We start from the raw sequence: 16,686 nt of genomic DNA on the forward strand, positions 1-16,686 counted from the left end.
CTATTCCTGGCACACCATTTCAGATCTGGACAACTCCAAGCCAGCTCCAGCTGTGCCCTAGGAAACATACTTGGGAAACTCTCCCAGCCCAGGCTGCTCACTGCCAGCAGATGCCCACAGCAGCCAGCAGAGCAGCAGCTCCAGCTTCAGGGGGTTGCAAGAAGCCACTGCCATCAGTCTCTGTCTGGGTGGGTAAAACACTGCATTAGTTCCATTCTTAGCTCTTAAAAATACACAGGGATGTGTCATAGAATCACAGAATTGTTAGGGCTGGAAGGGACCTCAAGGCTCAGCCAGTCCCAACCCCCCTGCCATGGGCAGGGACACCTCACACCACAGCAGGTTGCTCAGAGCCACATCCAGCCTGGCTGCAAAAACCTCCAGGGATGAGGCTTCCACCACCTCCCTGGACAACCTCTGCCAGGCTCTCACCATCCCCTTGGGGAAGAACTTCTTCCTAACATCCAGTCTGAATCTCCCCACTTCTACTTTTGCTCCATCCCCCCCAGTCCTGTCCCTCCCTGACACCCTCCAAAGTCCCTCCCCAGATTTCTTGAAGCCCCCTTCAGATCCTGGAAGGCCACCAGAAGGTCTCCTGGGAGCCTTCTCCTCTCCAGACTGAACAACTCCAACTCTTTCAGTCTGTCCTCACAGAAGAGGACTCATAGAATAGTTCTGATTGAAGGGACCTTAAAGATCATCTTTAAGGTGTTCCAAGCCCCTGCCCTGGGCAGGGACACCTTCCACTAGAGCAGGTTGCTCAAGGCCTCATCCAAGCTGGCCTCCAACACTTCCTTGGGCAACCTGTTCCAGAATCATTGCTAAAGCTCTCCTTGAAATGGACATCCCTGAGCAGCCATTAAACAGAGCTTTCAGTGATGATACCCAGCACAAGAGAAGAGGTCTGTGGGTTCCAACCCCTCCAAGTTGCACTTCAGAAGAGACAGGTTGTTATAAATTAACCTTTATTGAAAATATCACATCAGCCTTTATTTAGCTCTTTTGGCCCAGTGCAAAAGGAAGCTATTTGACCATGGGAAAGTGGAGAAGTGCCAAAGCAGCTCCATAAAATGAAAGACCAACTACACTTGATAAGAGGGATCAGAGTCTTTTTAATCTGGTGGAGAAGGGGAGAGTGGGGTGAAGGGAATCATCTGGTTTGGGGTCTGGCGTACAGCCTTTGGTGGCATCCTTAACACAGATCCGTTATTAAAAGCCACAGGGTAGCAGGAGAACATGCATCTAAAAACTGCCAGGATGGGCACCATCCATTAAACAGGCTACCTGGAGGTCTGGGGGGGTGGGAGAAGGATCAAAATAAGGAAAGCACCAGGGCCCCAGGGCCCTCCTAGAAGGGAGAGTGGAATTGCCGCTTGCCTGCGCTCTGCCGCCAGGAGCAGCTCCTGGTCCGGATTCCGCGATGGAGGCTGTGGAAATGAACTTCTTTGGAAAAGCAACCCTCAAAGGCCTGGCCAGAGCAGGCCCCCTTCAGACACCCAGCTTGTTGGCCTGGGTCAGGACAACCTTCAGAACAGGCATGAAAGCAGAGGTCTCGCTGAAGTTGCTGGTGCTGACGATGTGCGTGTGGACGTTCAGCCCCTCAGCGTAGTTGCGGCTTTCGATGCTCTTCACCATGCTGTGCAGGCCACTCAGGATGGCAGGGGAGAGCTGCAAGGGAGCCAGGCAAGGCAGTCAGCACACAGCCAGCACTGCACACACCACTGCTAGGAGGGCTGAGAGGCCTTGCCCAACCCTAAGGATTCTATAAAGGAGTAGATGTGGTGCTTAAGGACATGGCTCAGTGGTCATGGAGGTGTTGGGTAGGAGGTTGGACTTAAGCGATCTCAGAGGTCTTGTCCAACCTTAATGATTCTATAAAGCAGGAGATGTGGTGCTTCAGGACATGGCCTGGTGGTCATAAAGATGTTGGACAGAAGTTTGTGATATCTTAGAGGTCTTGTCCAACCCTAATGATACTATAAAGGAACAGATGTAGTGCTTAAGGACATGGCCTGATCGTCATGGAGATGTTGGACAGAAGTTTGTGATGATCTTAGAGCCCTTGCCCAACCTTAGTGATTCATTGATTGTGTGAACAGAAAGCCTCAGGGTTAGTGTTTGGCCCTCAAGAATCACAGAATGGTTCGGGTTGGAAGGGGCCTTAAAGTTCATCCAGCTCCAAACCCCTGCCATGGGCAGGGACACCTCCCACCAGCCCAGCTTGCTTAAGGCCCCATCCAACCTGGCTTTCAACACTCTGAAGCCTGGAGTCCCCACAACTTCTCTGGGCAACCTGTTGCAGTGCCTCACCAGCCTCATGAGGAAGAATTTCCTCCTCATGTCTAATCTCAATCCAGCTTCTTCCAGCTCAAAGCCATTGTTCCTCTTCCTGTCATTCCCAGCCCTTGTCAAAAGTCCCTCCCTAGCTCTGCTGTACTTTCAGGTACTGCAAGGCTGCTCTAAGGTCTGCCTGAAGCCTTCTCTTCTCCAGGCTGAACAACCCCAACTCTCTCAGCCTGTCCTCACAGCAGAGGTGCTGCAGCCCTCTGATCATCAGTTCCATGTCCTTCTTGTGTTGGGGGGTCCAGAACTGGCCCCAGCACTGCAGGTGGGACCTCATCAGAACAGAGCAGAGGGACAAAATCCCTCCCTCCAGCTGCAGGGGATCAGCCCAGGACACAGCTGGTTTCTGGGCTGATGCAGCAGATGAGTTCCTTCCTTTGAGGACAGCCATCTTCAGGGCTGCAACACGCTGGGAACAGTCACTGGGAAGCAGCCTTCAGCCAGGAGGAGCCATCTCTGCAGTACTGCAAACCTGTGCAAGCCTCCACAGCCTGCCCCTGGATGCAGTTCCCTGAGGAAGGAAGCCTGCTGTGACCAACTGTGGCACATGAAAAACCTGCTGAGCTTTTATGGTTCTGGGGTAAAGCAAACTGCTTCCACAACAGGATCAGACCACTGTAATCCTAAGGCACCAAGAGACCCAAGGCCAGTCCCTTATTCTGCTACAGACCTCCTGGAGGCTTTGGAAAAATCCCCACCTCTTCAGCAGTGCTGGTGGAGCTGCCTTCCAGGGAAGTCAGCCAGCCCTCAACATGCCATCTCCTGGGGTTGTTCTTGCCCCCAGGCTGTGTGTCTGTCACTTCCTGCTGGCAGCAGCTCTGCTGGCTCACTCTGCCAGCAGCTGGGGATGGGCTTCCCTGATGCACTCATCCAGTGCTTGCTGCAGCCCCTGCACAGCACCATCAAACTCATGGCATGACTCCAGAGCACTGCAAGGTCTCTGCAGGCACTTAGGGCCATGCACTTGACTTAGTAGTGCTTTTGGGGAACTGCATGGACACACAGAGGAAACTGACTTGGGAATCCCAGCACAAGAGGGATATGGACATGCTGGAAGGTGTCCAGAGAAGGGCCATGAGGATGAGCAGAGGGCTGGAGCTGCTCTGCTATGAGGACAGACTGAAAGAGTTGGGGCTGTTCAGTCTGGAGAAGAAAAGGCTCTGAGGTGACCTTCTTGTGGCCTTCCAAGATCTGAAGGGGGCTCCAAGAAAGCTGGGGAGGGACTTTTTAGGCTATCAGGTAGTGACAGGACTGGGGGGAATGGAACAAAGCTGGAAGTGGGGAGATTCAGACTGGATATGAGGAAGAAGTTCTTCCCTATGAGAGTGGTGAGAGCCTGGAATGGGTTGCCAGGGAGGTGGTTGAGGCCCATCCCTGGAGGTGTTTGCAGCCAGGCTGGATGAGGCTCTGGCCAGCCTGATGTAGTGTGAGGTGTCCCTGCCCATGGCAGGGGGGTTGGAACTGGATGATCCTTGTGGTCCCTTCCAACCCTGACTGATTCTAGGATTCTATGATAAGACAGACATGGACCTGCTGGAGAGGGTCCAGAGAAGGCCACAAAGATGCATCAGAGGGCTGGAGAACCTCTGCAATGGGGACAGGATGAGAGAGAATTTTCAGCCTGGAGAAGAGAAGGCTCCAGAGAGACCTTAGAGCAGCCTTCCAGTGCCTGAAGGGGACTACAGAAGAGCTGGGCAAGGACTGTTCAGAAGGGTCTGTGGTGACAGGATGAGGGGCAATGGATGGAACCTAGAGCAGGGCAGATTTAGGTTGGACATTAGGAGGAAGTTCTGCACAATGAGAGTGGTGAAATGCTGAAACAGGTCACCCAGGGAGGTGGTTGAGGCCCTAGTCCTTGAAGATATTCAAGGTCAGGCTGAGCAACCTGCTCTAGTTGGAGGTGCCCCTGCTGACTGCAGGGGGATTTGGGCAAGAGGACCTTTGAGGATTCCCTTCCAACCTGATGCAATCTACGTCTTGGGAGAGGGACTCCAGAGAAGGAACAAGCACCTGCTACAGGCTGCAGAGGAGTCCACACCACTGCTGAGGCTCTTGGCCATCCCTGCAACACTTGCTAGAGGGGGAAGCAAAGCAGGACTTACTGTCTGCTCCCTGAGCTTGTCATACAGGAACTCCAGGCGCTTGTTCGCGTCGTCAAGCTTCCTCTTGGTTTGCTGAAAGAGAAAGGAACTCATCAGCAGAGAATCACACAGCCAGCTGAGCTGAAGGAGACCTTTCAGATCAGCCAGTCCAACCATCAACCCAGCCCCCACCCAAATTACTCAGGGGGGGAAAACAAAAAGGCAATCTACTGGAAGCAGTAAATCAGGTGCTGGCTCCTTTGTGGTAGAACAGAGCTGGCTGCTGCCTGTGTTTGCTCCTCCTGTGGGTCTGCAGGTGGAGTTACCCAGAGAAAGGTCCTTCAGGTGCCTCAAGGTGTGTGAAGTCTGTGAGACCAGATGATAGAATGGGCTGGGCTGGAAGGGACCTCCAAAGCTCATCCAGGAACATCCCCAACTAGATCAGGTTGCCCATCTTCACCTTGAGCATCTCCAGGGAAGGAGCCTCATCCACCTCCCTGGGCAACCTGTTGCAGTGTTCCACCACCCTCATGGTAAAGAACTTCTTCCTAACATCCAATCTCAATCTGCTCTCCTCTAGTTTGAAGCCATTGCCCCTTGTCCTGTCCCTGCAGGCCTTGGCAAACAGTCTCTCTCCATCCTTCCTGTAGCCCCCTTCAGGAACTGGAAGGCTGCTCTAAGGTCTCCCTGAAGCCTTCTCTTCTCCAGGCTGAACACCCCCAGCTCCCTCAGCCTGTCCTCCTAGAGGTGCTCCAAACCCCTGATACTTTTCATGGCCTCCTCTGGACCCTCTCCATCAGGTCCATGTCCTGTCCTATACTGAGGACTCCAGACCTATACACAGTACTCCAGGTGAGGTCTCACCAGAGCCAAGTGGCCTAGGCCCACAGCCAGTTCCTTCCTCTGCCTGCACCTAAAGATAACTCCCACCCAAACCAGCCTGCTGCTCTGCCCCAGAAAAACAAGAGAGCTAGAACTGAACACTTGCCAGAGTTCACAGCTTGAGCACAGCACTGGGAGGCTTTCTTTCCAACAGGTGGACTCCTGCTCACCCCTGGTGAAACTGTCCTCAAGAAGTGACCTGAACAGCTCAGGGTCTTCTTGCCACATGTCCACCTTCCACACAATGGAAGCTGTGCTCTGGCCCCAGACTGAGCACAAGGCTTTGCTACACATTGGCTGTGGCTGCTCCAAGCAGCAGGAAGAAGGAAGGTGCCTGAGGAGAGGCTGTGGTGGTGGTGAGCTGTGCCTTCACCCAAACCCTCTGGACACACCCCAGAGACCTACCGGGTCAGAGGCAGACAGCAGACACCTCTGGATGAGAGCTTCAAAGGTGGTCTTCAGAATAAGGTGCTCCTCAGGGATGGGTTTCTTGGTAATCTTCTCTGTTGGCAGTGCCTGCACCTGCTGAGAACACAAGGGAGCAGGTGAGGCTGTTCCAGGGAACTCTGACCTGGTGCTGTTTTCAGCTAAACCAAGTGGCATTGCTAGGCAGCTGAACACAACCCCAGCTTCTTCCCTGCGGGGAGGTGACATTGTCAGCAGCTGCTCTCACCCCCTCTGGAGGGCTGTGAAGTTGCAGAAGGAAGCAGCTTGCTGCTCCAGAAGATCACAGGATGTTAGGGGTTGGAAGGGACCTCCAGAGATCTTCCACAGTCCAACCCTCCTGCCGGAGCAGGATCACAACACACCCAGATGGGGCTTGAAAGTCTCCAGAGAAGGAGACTCCACAACCTCTCTGGGCAGCCTGCTCCAGGGCTCTGTGAGCCTCCCAGTGCAGAAGTTCCTCCTCCTGTTGAGGTGGAACCTCCTGTGCTGCAGTTTACATCCAATTAACTGCAAAGCAGCAGTGTCTGGGTGGAGATGGCAGCAATGGCAGCAGCAAAGCACCAGTGTGGTGCAGAACTGGTGCCCAAAGGCTCAGCAGAGCCCTTTGGGAGCACAAGAGGGTCCCACAGGCAAGGCTCCCCTGATGCACAACCCACAGCCCTGCCCGCTGGGGCTGCCTTACCTGGATGGCATTGCCGATGGGGGCCCCGGGAGCCCCCTCCGTGCTGGGCTTGGAGGCAGCAGGTGGCAGGATGCAGGGCCCTGGGGGCTGGGAGGCAGGGGAGAAGCCCCCCTGCCCTGGGGGCCCTGCCAGCAGCTGTGGAGGCTGGAAGCCAGGCGTGCCCACCAGGGGGGCTGGAGCTGGGGGCTGCTGCAGCGGGCACTGCGCATCCGCCAGCGGGTTCATGATGGGCGAGGTGATGGGCACAGGGGGCAGGAAGTTATCAGGGACCTGGGGAACAAAAGCAGACATGGCATTGGTGCTGCTGGGGGCACAGCACAGCACCCAGCTTCTACAGACACCCCCCCACCCCCAACAGCTGAGAGCTCTGCTCTGCAGAGTCCCCAGGACACAGAAATGCCAGGGGCAGGTGGCACAGGACTGCACCCTGCCCACACCAACCCTGCCCCTGGCTGCACTGCACAGGGAGAAGTGCCCTGGGGCAGCAAGAGCCCCCACTCCTGTCTGCTCTGCCCAGCCTGCCCCTGGCACAAGAGCCATCTCAAATCAGAGCCACCTGAATCAGAGTCACCCTGACCTCCTGTCCTGGGCACAAGACCCACCTCAAATCAGAGCCACCCTGACCTGTTGGCCCACCTCAAATCAATCAGAGCCACCCTGACCTGTTGCCCCTGGCACAAGAGCCCCCTCAAATCACAGCCACCCTGCCCAGCCTGCCCCTGGCCACAAGAGCCACCTCAAAGCAGAGCCACTCTCCCTCTAAGGGCACAAAGCAGAGGTTTGAGAGCTGCACTGATGAAAGCTAACCCACACCTCCCCTCCGTGCTTACTTCTGGGCTATCATCTTTAGATCTGTGTCTCCCAGTCACAGATAGGGTTTGGTTTGTGCAGTAGGTCACAGCTAGCAACACACACACAAAGCTCCTGGGAGGCTCTGAAGCTTCTGGCAAGCAGGTTTGTGCTAAGGCAGATTAGGAGCACGTTTCAGAGCCACCCCTGAGCATCTGCCTCTGCACTGAGGTCTTCAGGAAACATTTTGCTGGAGGGAGGAAACAACAAAATGAGCCACAGGCCTCCATCAGGAATCCAAACAGAAGAAAGAGGTCCCCTGGGCATGGACACATGTCTTAGGGCATACCTCACAGTCTCACAGGACATTAGAGATTGCAAGGGACCTCCAGAGATCATCCAGTCCAAGCCCCCTGCCAGAGCAGGATCCCCCACCAGGGTAGTCCATCCAGGAGGGTCTGGAAAATCTCCAGAGAAGACTACAACCTCTCTGAGCAGCCTGCGCCAGGGCTCTGTCACCCTCACTGTAAAGAAGTTTCTCCTCATCTTGAGGTGAGATCTGTGTTCAAGCTTGTACCTATTGCTTCTTGTCTTATTATGTGCACCACCCAGCAGAGCCTGGCCCCCTCCCCTTGCCCCCCACCCCTCAGCTATTGATAGACATTGATCAGATGCCTCTCAGCCTTCTCCTCTCCACACTAACCACCCCCAGGGCTCTCAGGCTCTCTTCCCAGGGGAGATGCTCAAGTCCCCAACTCCTCCTCCTGCCTCTCCCTTGGATTCTCTCCAGCAGGTCTCTGTCTCTCTGGAGCTGGGGAGCCCAGAGCTGGACACAGGATTGCAGCTGTGCTCTCAGCAGGGCAGAGCAGAGGGGGAGCAGAACCTCCCCAGCCCTGCTGCCCACACTCTTCCTGCTGTCTCCCAGGATCCCCTTGGCTCTCTTGGCCACCAAGGCACTTTGTTGGCCCATGCAGAACTTGCTGCCCACCAGCACTCCAAGGTCTTTCTCCATGGAGCTGCTTTCCAGCAGGGCAGCCTCTAACCTGTCCTGCTGCCTGCTGTGATCCCTCCCCAGCTGCAGGACCCTGACCCTGTCCTACGTGGAGAGAAAGATTCCAGAACCCTGAATGCCAAGTGTGAATTAGTGGTGCCAGGATCCAGCTGGGGGTTTGGGCCAGCAGGAAAAAGCACAGCCAAGCCAGCAGCAAAGGCAGCTGTAAAAGCAGAGAATCACAGCCCTGCACTGTGGAGGGGGTGGGTACAGCCTTAGTGAGGTAGGAAACAGTTGCAAAAGCTGCTGTGGTTTAGAAAATGCCAGATGGTTCTAGTTTCCAACAGCCCTTGTGGTGAGTCACTGACAGCATCCTGAACCATCCCCCTCCTGCAGTGGGCATCAGGGAAACAAATACAGAAACATTTCTGCCAGGGCTTTGTTAAACCCCCAGCAAGGAGCCACAACAAACACAGCTAAAGGGAGGCAGCCCTCAAGCCCTGGCTCTGGCAGACATCCTGCCTGTGGCACACACACAGCAGCAACAACTCTTTGGAGAAGGCTGCTGTTTGTGTTCTGAGGGCCAGCAGCTACTCTCAGACAGCTTTCCTCCTCCTTCTCTTCCTACTTTAGAGCCTGAAGCTGCACAAGGAAGAAAGGTGGTGGAAGCCTCATCCCTGGAGGTTTTTGCAGCCAGGCTGGATGTGGCTGTGAGCAACCTGCTGTGGTGTGAGGTGTCCCTGCCCATGGCAGGGGGTTGGGACTGGCTGAGCCTTGAGGTCCACTTCTATGATTCTCTGCTGGCTGCTGTGCAGCAGAGGTCCCAGCAGTGGGGCAAGTAAGGAGCACACCACCCAGCATCCCCTACCCATCCTCCTGACCTAGAGACCCAAAGCTGAGGGCCACTTCTGCCATCACCTTCACACAGACCTTACCTTGCCTGGTCCAACTACCTTTCTTTCCTCCCCATGTTTTCCCCTCTTGCCCCCTAAATGCAGCATGCTCAGAGAGCAGTGGCTGGTGCTGACTGCATGGTGCACCCCAGGGGATGGAAAGGCTCTCCAGGGTCCCCCCCAGTTATTCTCTCCTGCTGCAGTCTTCATTTGTTTGCCAAACCCACATTGTCTCCATCCCAAAAGGTGTCTCCCTCTCAGCAGATGTCTCAGGGTCAGACCCTTAACTGACATCAGCTGCTTTCAGCTCCAGCCAAGCCTGTAACTGATGACAATTTACAGGGCCTCATTGGTTTTGCCCAAGGCTCATCCCTTGCACAACTCCTGGCTGCAGATGGAAACAGACCCAGGTATTTTCTTCCCTCAAGCCAGGATCAATGCTGCCATTAACAACCACAACTGGAGGAAAAATCCTCCAGCTCTTCAGGGGTTTAACTGTTTTGAAAGAGATAATGCACACTGGAGAGGCATTGAAGGCCACTTCAGCTTTTGTGTGCTGCTAACTCTTCTTTTTCCTTCCCCTGCCAATAGGCTTCCCAGGAGCAACTTCAGTTACTGCTTTTCAAGTGGCCAGCACCCCACTGTGTCAAGATAGTATTTTCTAAGGGTACCTTCTTCTTGGCAGCTCTGTTCAGGGCAGGAGGATCATTCCATCCATTCTGAGGTCCTGGATAGGAAGAAAGGAGAAACTCTAAGTACCTCAGAGGAGGGCAGTGATGCCTTCTGGAGCTCAGCAGTGCCAGCTCCCCACCATGGCTCTACTGGCAGAGGCTTCTGCCCTTCACTGGGGGCCAGAACAGCTCCTGTGCCAACCAGAGCCTCCCAACACCCCACTAGAGCTTTGGGCTCTGCACCCACTGGCACAGGGCTGGCAGCTGGGCCAACTTGCTCTTGAGTTTGAGAGAAGCTGATTTTTTTTTTAATTATAATAATTAATTTAATTCTTTTCTCTTGCAGGAAAAAAAAAAATCTTTTTGAGCAGACATGCTTGGAAAAAGCAGACATTGCCTACCCTGCCCCCAACAGCTCTGCTACACAGCCTGGGTACCTGAAAACCACTTCAGTTACCAGTGAATTGGTATCACAGGAGAAATCAGAACTGGTTTGGACCCTTTTTTTGGTTTGTTTTGCTTTCCTTGATTAATGTAACATTATTATAAACATTAATCAGCAGCACAGCTATCAAAAATCAGAGGCAAATAAGGACATCACGAAGCTGCATCCACTTCCCAGTTGCTGCTTGCTGTGACTGCATGGCTGTGATGTACACAGGACAGCTCAGACACAGCCAAGTGCCTACATGAGACTCAAGGCATAAGGAAAAAAGAGGCATAAGAGGCAAGAAGAGCTTTAAATATTTCAGGTCAGCTTCATGCAGCCATCCCTGGTGACACAGCAGAGTCATAAATGCAGGTTTTCCCTGCCAGCCAACAACATCTTTCTGGCTGCTTAGTGTCCCAAAAGCAGAGCTGCTGGAGCAAGGTGGCAAAAACGTAGCTTTGCACACCCAGGGCAATTTCTTGGAGGCTAGAAGCACAACAGAGGATGTCTGAGCCAATTTGCTCAGCCTAGGCTGTTCTGCTGCTCTTCCAAGGGAGCACTCTGTGTGCAGCTGCAAGATTTGTGCACCCAAGCCCACATCAGTGCATGAGACCTGCTCCCCAGTGCCATCAGAGAGCTTGTGATTGTCACCAGCATTGCCACAGCCCTGCAGAGCAATCAGGATTCACTGCACAAAGCCACAGATGCCCAACAAAACCCAGGCCCTGCCCAGTGGACTTTTCACCCAGTTTTTTTTTTTTTTTTTTTTTCTTTTCACCTAGCAGATGAATTCAGAGCTTAAACACCACTGCAGAATTTGCTCCATTTGCCTCTGAGCTTTTGTTGAGCAAGTTCCACATCCAGAGCAGGTCAAAGGGCTAAGTGAAAACACTGCTAAATTCCTTTCCTGCCTTCCCTTGAACCCAAAGCAGTGCCATCTCCTGACAGCCACACACCCCTGGGGGCTCCTCTGATTCCTCCCTACCCACAAAATCCCAGAGGATTCCTAATGGCAGTGGCAACACCTGCAGGATTTTTCCCAGCTGTTAATTCCCTGGATCATTTACTTTAAAACCCTTCCCCCAGCATTTGTGCCTGTGGTTAAAAATTCCAGATGCCTTGTTATTGGGTTTACAAGTAAGGAATTAACAACATGGGATTTGATTCAAGTTGGATTGGCAAGCAGCATGGCACTGAATGTGCACTGCTGATGGCTTGATTGGTTGGGTGGAGTGGCTGTGATTATGGTCAGCTTAGGTGGTACCTAGGTCACCTGTGATGAGAGAGGCCTGGTCTTGAGTTGGGAAGTTATCTGCAGATAAAAATGCAAAGAGAACTAAAAAAACCAAAAACAAAAAAAAAAAAAAAAAAAAAAAAAAAAAACCCAAACCAAAAAAAAAACCCCAACATTTTCTTTGGAAAGAATGAGAACAACTGGTCTGTAATTTTGGATTGGCAATTCAGCTTCCATCAAGCAAGAGGAGTCAGAGGAACAAAATAATCACCTGCCCTGATGTCAGTGCTGCTTCAGACACAAGTCACCTGTCCAACCACCCTGCAGAACTGCTTCTGCCTGCCCTCCCTGACAGCAAGCCTGCTGCTCTTCCCATCCTATCCACCTTTCTAGATGGTTCTGACAAGTGCTGCACAGCCCTGGCCCACTTTAGCTCCTCTGATGTTCTCCTCTTCTATTATGAGCAGCCAGGGCAGCCCACAGGATCTTTGAATGGTTTGGGCTGGAAGGGAGCTCCAAAGCTCATCCAGGCCAACCCCCTGCACTCAGCAGGGACATCCTCCACTAGATCAGGTTGCCCACAGCCCTCTCCAGCCTCACCTGGAAGATCTCCAGCCATGGAGCCTCAACCACCTCCCTGGGCAACCTCTTGCAGTGTTGCAGCAGCCTCCTGGGGCAGAACTTGTTCCTCACATCCAAGCTCAATCTGCTCTGCTCTCATTTCAAACCATTGCCCCTGGGGCTGTCCCTGCAGGCCTTTGGCAACAGTCCCTCTGCAGCCTTCTTGGAGCCCCTTCAGCTACTGCAAGGCTGCTCTGAGCTCTGCCTGCAGCCTTCTCTTCTCCAGGCTGCACACCCCCAGATCCCTCACTCTATCCCTGTAGCAGAGCTTCTCCAGCTCCCTGATCATCTTTGTGTCCCTCCTCTGGAGCCTCTCCATCAGGTCCAGGTCCCTCCTGTGCTGAGGGCTCCAGCTCTGGCCCCAGCCCTGCAGGTGAGGTCTCCCCAGAGCAGAGCAGAGGGGCAGGATCCTCTCTCTCCAGCTCTGGCCACACTGCTTTGGATGCAGCCCAGGCTGCCCTTGGCCTTCTGGGCAGCAGAATTAACAACATTACTCTTAACAACAAACCTCCTAACCCCTCTTGTACCTTTCCAGAAAGCTTTTCAGGAGGTGCTTAAAGCACTTGATGCCATCAAATCAAGGCTTGCTCTCAACTGCACCCAACCCAGCAAAAAAAACCCCAAAATCCCAAACCAAAAAGCATATTCACAGAGCAGCTTCACACCCTTGTGAAGGACACTTTGGCTGCCCGGACTGAGCACAACTCCAAAAGGCAAAATCACAGCCAATGAAGCCTTCCCCATTTCAAAGAGGGGATAAATCAGGGGTGATAAATCCTGTCCCTGGGCCTGCTCTGATGCACTTCCAGTTCTAGTGCAAACCCTTCCCTTAGCTCAGAATTGCTCTATCACAATTTCAAACAAGATTGAAGACTCTTGAAAACTACGAGTCCCTTGACAGGTAGGTTCAAAGCTCTACCCCAAACCAAAGGGAGTGAGGTTGAAGATGCAGTGAAATGTTGGCTTTGCTTACTGCAGCTCCAAGCACAGCCCAGCACACTGATGTGATGTGCAACTGCTGGCAACAGGAGGTGTTTATACAACTCTAAGTCCAAGGCAGTTCAGAGAGATTTTTTTTTTCCCTTCCTCTGGTGAAAAGGAGGCTGAGGGAAGACTTTGGTCCCTACAACTCCCTGAAAGGAGGTTGCAGTGAGGTGGGGGTTGGGCTCTTCTCCCTAATACCAAGGGACAGGATGAAAGGAGATGGCCTCCAGTTGCCCCAGGGGAGATTTAGGTTAGATATTAGAAGGAACTTCTTGACTGAAAGGGTTCTCCAAGAGTGGAACAGGCTGCCCAGGGAGGTGGCTGAATGCCCATCCCTGAAGGTGTTTCCAAGAGGCAGAGCTGTGGTGCTGAGGGCCATGGCTCAGCCCCAGCCTGGGCAGAGTTAGAGAATGGTTGGATTCAATGATCTTAAAGGTCTATTCCAACCAAAATGACTCTGTGATTCCTCCCTTAGCCCTGCCTTTAAATGAATCCCATCTGCAAAGTGGATCATGATGCTCCCAGGTCAGCTCACCACCCAGGGCAGGCTCAGCACCACTGGATGTTCTGCACTGGAACCTTCAGGGTTCCAGGTGAGGTCTGCTTCTGGCTGCAGGTTCCTGTGGGATCCCACACTAAGGTGTCCTTCACTAACCACTGCAGCTGCTCTGGTGGTTCAGGACAGGAAGCATGTCCACACATCTCTGCACTTCCATGGCAAGGGATCACAGGATCACAGGCTGTTAGGGTTCTTTCCTTCTTGTTTATATGGAGCTCTAATGGAGTCATCTAAAAGCTGGAGGACTGAGTGTGCTCTTCAGACAGCTCTTCTCTTTTTCCCATAGCTGTCCAGATGCAGGCAGGAGCTGTGTGCCAGCAGCCCACACACACGAGCCACCTGGCCTTGGCCTCTCACTGTGCCCTGGAGTCCACCTCTGCCCAAGTTTGGGTTCCTGAAGGTTTGACATTCTGTACTGGCTGCCTTCTCCCCACAGCTGCTAGGGAAAACACAGGCAGCACTGATGTTTCTCAGGAAGCTTTATACCAAGCCTGGAATGCACAACTTCTAATTCTGAAAGGAAATTTGGCAATGTGGACAATCATACAACTGTAGGGACTGGAAGGGACCTCTGGAGATCATCAATCCCCCTGCCAGGGCAGGGTCACCTAAAGCACAGGAACACATCCAGACAGGGCTGGAAAGGCTCCAGAGAAGGAGACTCCACAACCTCTCTGGGCAGCCTGCTCCAGGGCTCTGTTACCCTCCCAGCAGAGAAGTTCCTCCTCATGCTTAGATGGAACTTCCTATGGTCAGGTTTGTGCCCCCTGCCTCTTGTCCTGTCACTGGGGACCACTGAGAAGAGTCAGGCCCCATCCTCCTGACACCAACCCTTAGATATTTGTGAGCATTGATCAGATCCCCCTCAGCCTCCTCTTCTGCAGCCCAACCAACCCCAGGGCTCAGCCTCTCCTCATATGAGAGCAGTTCCAGACCCCTCAGCATCTCCGTGGCTCTCTGCTGGTCTCTCTCCAGTAGCTCTTTGTCCTTCTTGAGCTGGGGAGCCCAGAACTGGACACAGTGCTCCAGGTGAGCCCTCACCAGGGCAGAAGAGAAGGGAAGGTGAACCTCCCTCTGCCTGCTGGCCACACTCTTCTTGATACACCCCAGGAGTCCCTTGGCCTTCTTAGCCACAAGGGCACATTGCTGGCTCACTGCCATCCTGCTGTCCCCCAGCACTCCCAGGTCCTGTTCCTCAGAGCTGCTCTCCAGCAATGACAATGTCTAAGGCTTCCATTCCCTTGACATGAAAATGACACAGGGAGGATGCATTGGTCATTGATGTCCCTCATTCCTACAGTCCAGAGCTTCTCCTGCTCTGAGCAAGCCACCCTGACTGGGTCACTTTACTGCTAACACAGAGAGCTTAGATTTATAGAATTGTCAGGGCTGGAAGGGGCCTCAAGGCTCAGCCAGTCCCAACCCCCTGTCATGGGCAGGGACACCTCACACCACAGCAGGTTGCTCACAGCCACATCCAGCCTGGCTGCAAAAACCTCCAGGGATGAGGCTTCCATCACCTCCCTGGGCAACCTCTGCCAGGCTCTCACCACCCTCCTGGGGAAGAATTTCTTCCTGACATCCAATCTGACTCTCCCCATTTCTAGGTTTGTTCCATTCCCCCCAGTCCTATTATTCCCTGACACCTGATTCAGATTCAGTGCCTACTAGGGATGCAAGCAGGGCAGGAAGAAAAAACCATCTGCTTGTTGCTTGCATTTCTCTGGAGGTGCAGGAGCTGTGCTGTCTCCATTATAATGTGCTGCTCTGCAGCCCAGCCTGGAATCCTGTCCAGCACCTCTGCCTCTGTCCAGTTTGCTAATCCCTCTGCCTGAAGGATACAAGGCTGGCATGCCCTGTAATGTGAGCTCAGGGGAGGGCAAGCTGCAGCACCTGCAACAGACAGGACTCTGAAGCTGGCTGCAGGGTGGAAGGAAAAGGCCTCTTCTTCCCTTGCAGCCCTGCTGGCTGCCCAACAGCAGTCCTCTCTGATTTTTCAGAGAGCAAAAGAGCCTTTCTCCCTGACACATGATGTGTGTGTGTGTGTGTGAAGGCAGTGCCAGGAGAGGTGTAGGCTCCCAGGAGGGCTGCAGCCAAGGCAAAGGCAAAATGCTTTGACTGCACTGCATTAGCCCAGCTGGCTTTGAAAACAGGAGGGGGAAGCACAGTGTGGTCCTCAGCAGAGTAAGCATCCCTGGAGCATCCCTCAAATCCTGCCTGACATTCCCTCTGCTCCCTGCTTTGCAGATCTGATCCTCATCTCTCCACCTGGCTGTGAAGTGGGTTGATGGCTGGGATTCGAGCAGGATCCCTCAACACCTCCTATGAGGAGAGGCTGAGGGAGCTGGGGGTGTTCAGCCTGGAGAAGAGGAGGCTCAGGGCAGACCTCATTGCTCTCTACAACTACCTGCAGGGAGGTTGTAGCCAGGTGGGGGTTGGGCTCTGCTCCCAGGCAAGCAGCACCAGAACAAGAGGACAGAGTCTCAAGCTGTGCAGGGGGATGTTCAGGCTGGAGGTGAGGAAAAAAAGTAATTGGCCATGGAATGTGCTGCCCATGGAGGTGGTGGAGTCACCATCCCTGGAGGTGTTCAAAACAAGCTTGGCTGTGGCCCTTGGAGCCATGGTTTGGTTGTCAGGAGGTGTTTAGATGTCAGGTAATAGGTTGGGCTTGATGATCTCTGAGATCTTTTCCAATCTGGGTGATACTGTGACCAGTTCCTGCACAGTCTGACATGAGCAAAGCTGATCCCCAGGCTGCTGACTGAAGAGACAGGTTTGTTATCACAGGTGAGGTCACTGTCCCACAGCACACAGTCATGTCCAGGCAGTCCCAAGAAGACATTGAGCCCCAGCTCAGCTCATGCTCTCCCCCCATGCACACTCCAACATGCTCTTAACAGCTCAGCAACACACATGGACACTCAGCAAAGGCCATGCAAAAGCATTTCTAAATCACTTCTGCTTATCTTGGAAGGCATTCACAGCTCCACTGAATCATATCCCCAGGGTGGGACTATTCAGTCTGGAGAAGAGAAGGCTCCCAGGAGACCTTCTTGTGGCCTTCTAGTATCAGAAGGGG

The 16,686-nt window shown here is 53.4% G+C and overlaps 1 protein-coding gene across 21 annotated transcripts in view; it reads right to left on the reverse strand.

Moving 5' to 3' along the window:
• Positions 1 to 982: 982 nt before the first annotated feature.
• The window catches only part of SEC31A (SEC31 homolog A, COPII coat complex component), a 58,515-nt gene continuing 42,811 nt past the window's right edge, over positions 983 to 16,686 (reverse strand). For 16 of the 21 annotated variants that reach the window (XM_054392193.1, XM_054392187.1, XM_054392185.1 and 13 more), the window contains 5 exons: positions 9,780 to 9,835; positions 6,436 to 6,705; positions 5,712 to 5,831; positions 4,446 to 4,517; positions 983 to 1,668 (listed from right to left, as the gene is read on the reverse strand). In XM_054392193.1, the coding sequence (XP_054248168.1) occupies positions 1,489 to 1,668; positions 4,446 to 4,517; positions 5,712 to 5,831; positions 6,436 to 6,705; positions 9,780 to 9,835 (698 nt within the window). In that variant the 3' untranslated portion in view covers positions 983 to 1,488. Of the gene's footprint in view, positions 1,669 to 4,445; positions 4,518 to 5,711; positions 5,832 to 6,435; positions 6,706 to 9,779; positions 9,836 to 11,482; positions 11,522 to 16,686 lie in introns of all 21 variants that reach the window. The other 5 variants (XM_054392184.1, XM_054392176.1, XM_054392175.1 and 2 more) reach the window with 2 other exon arrangements.

This window comes from Indicator indicator, chromosome 25, assembly GCF_027791375.1.
Source record: "Indicator indicator isolate 239-I01 chromosome 25, UM_Iind_1.1, whole genome shotgun sequence".
Lineage (NCBI taxonomy): Eukaryota > Metazoa > Chordata > Aves > Piciformes > Indicatoridae > Indicator > Indicator indicator.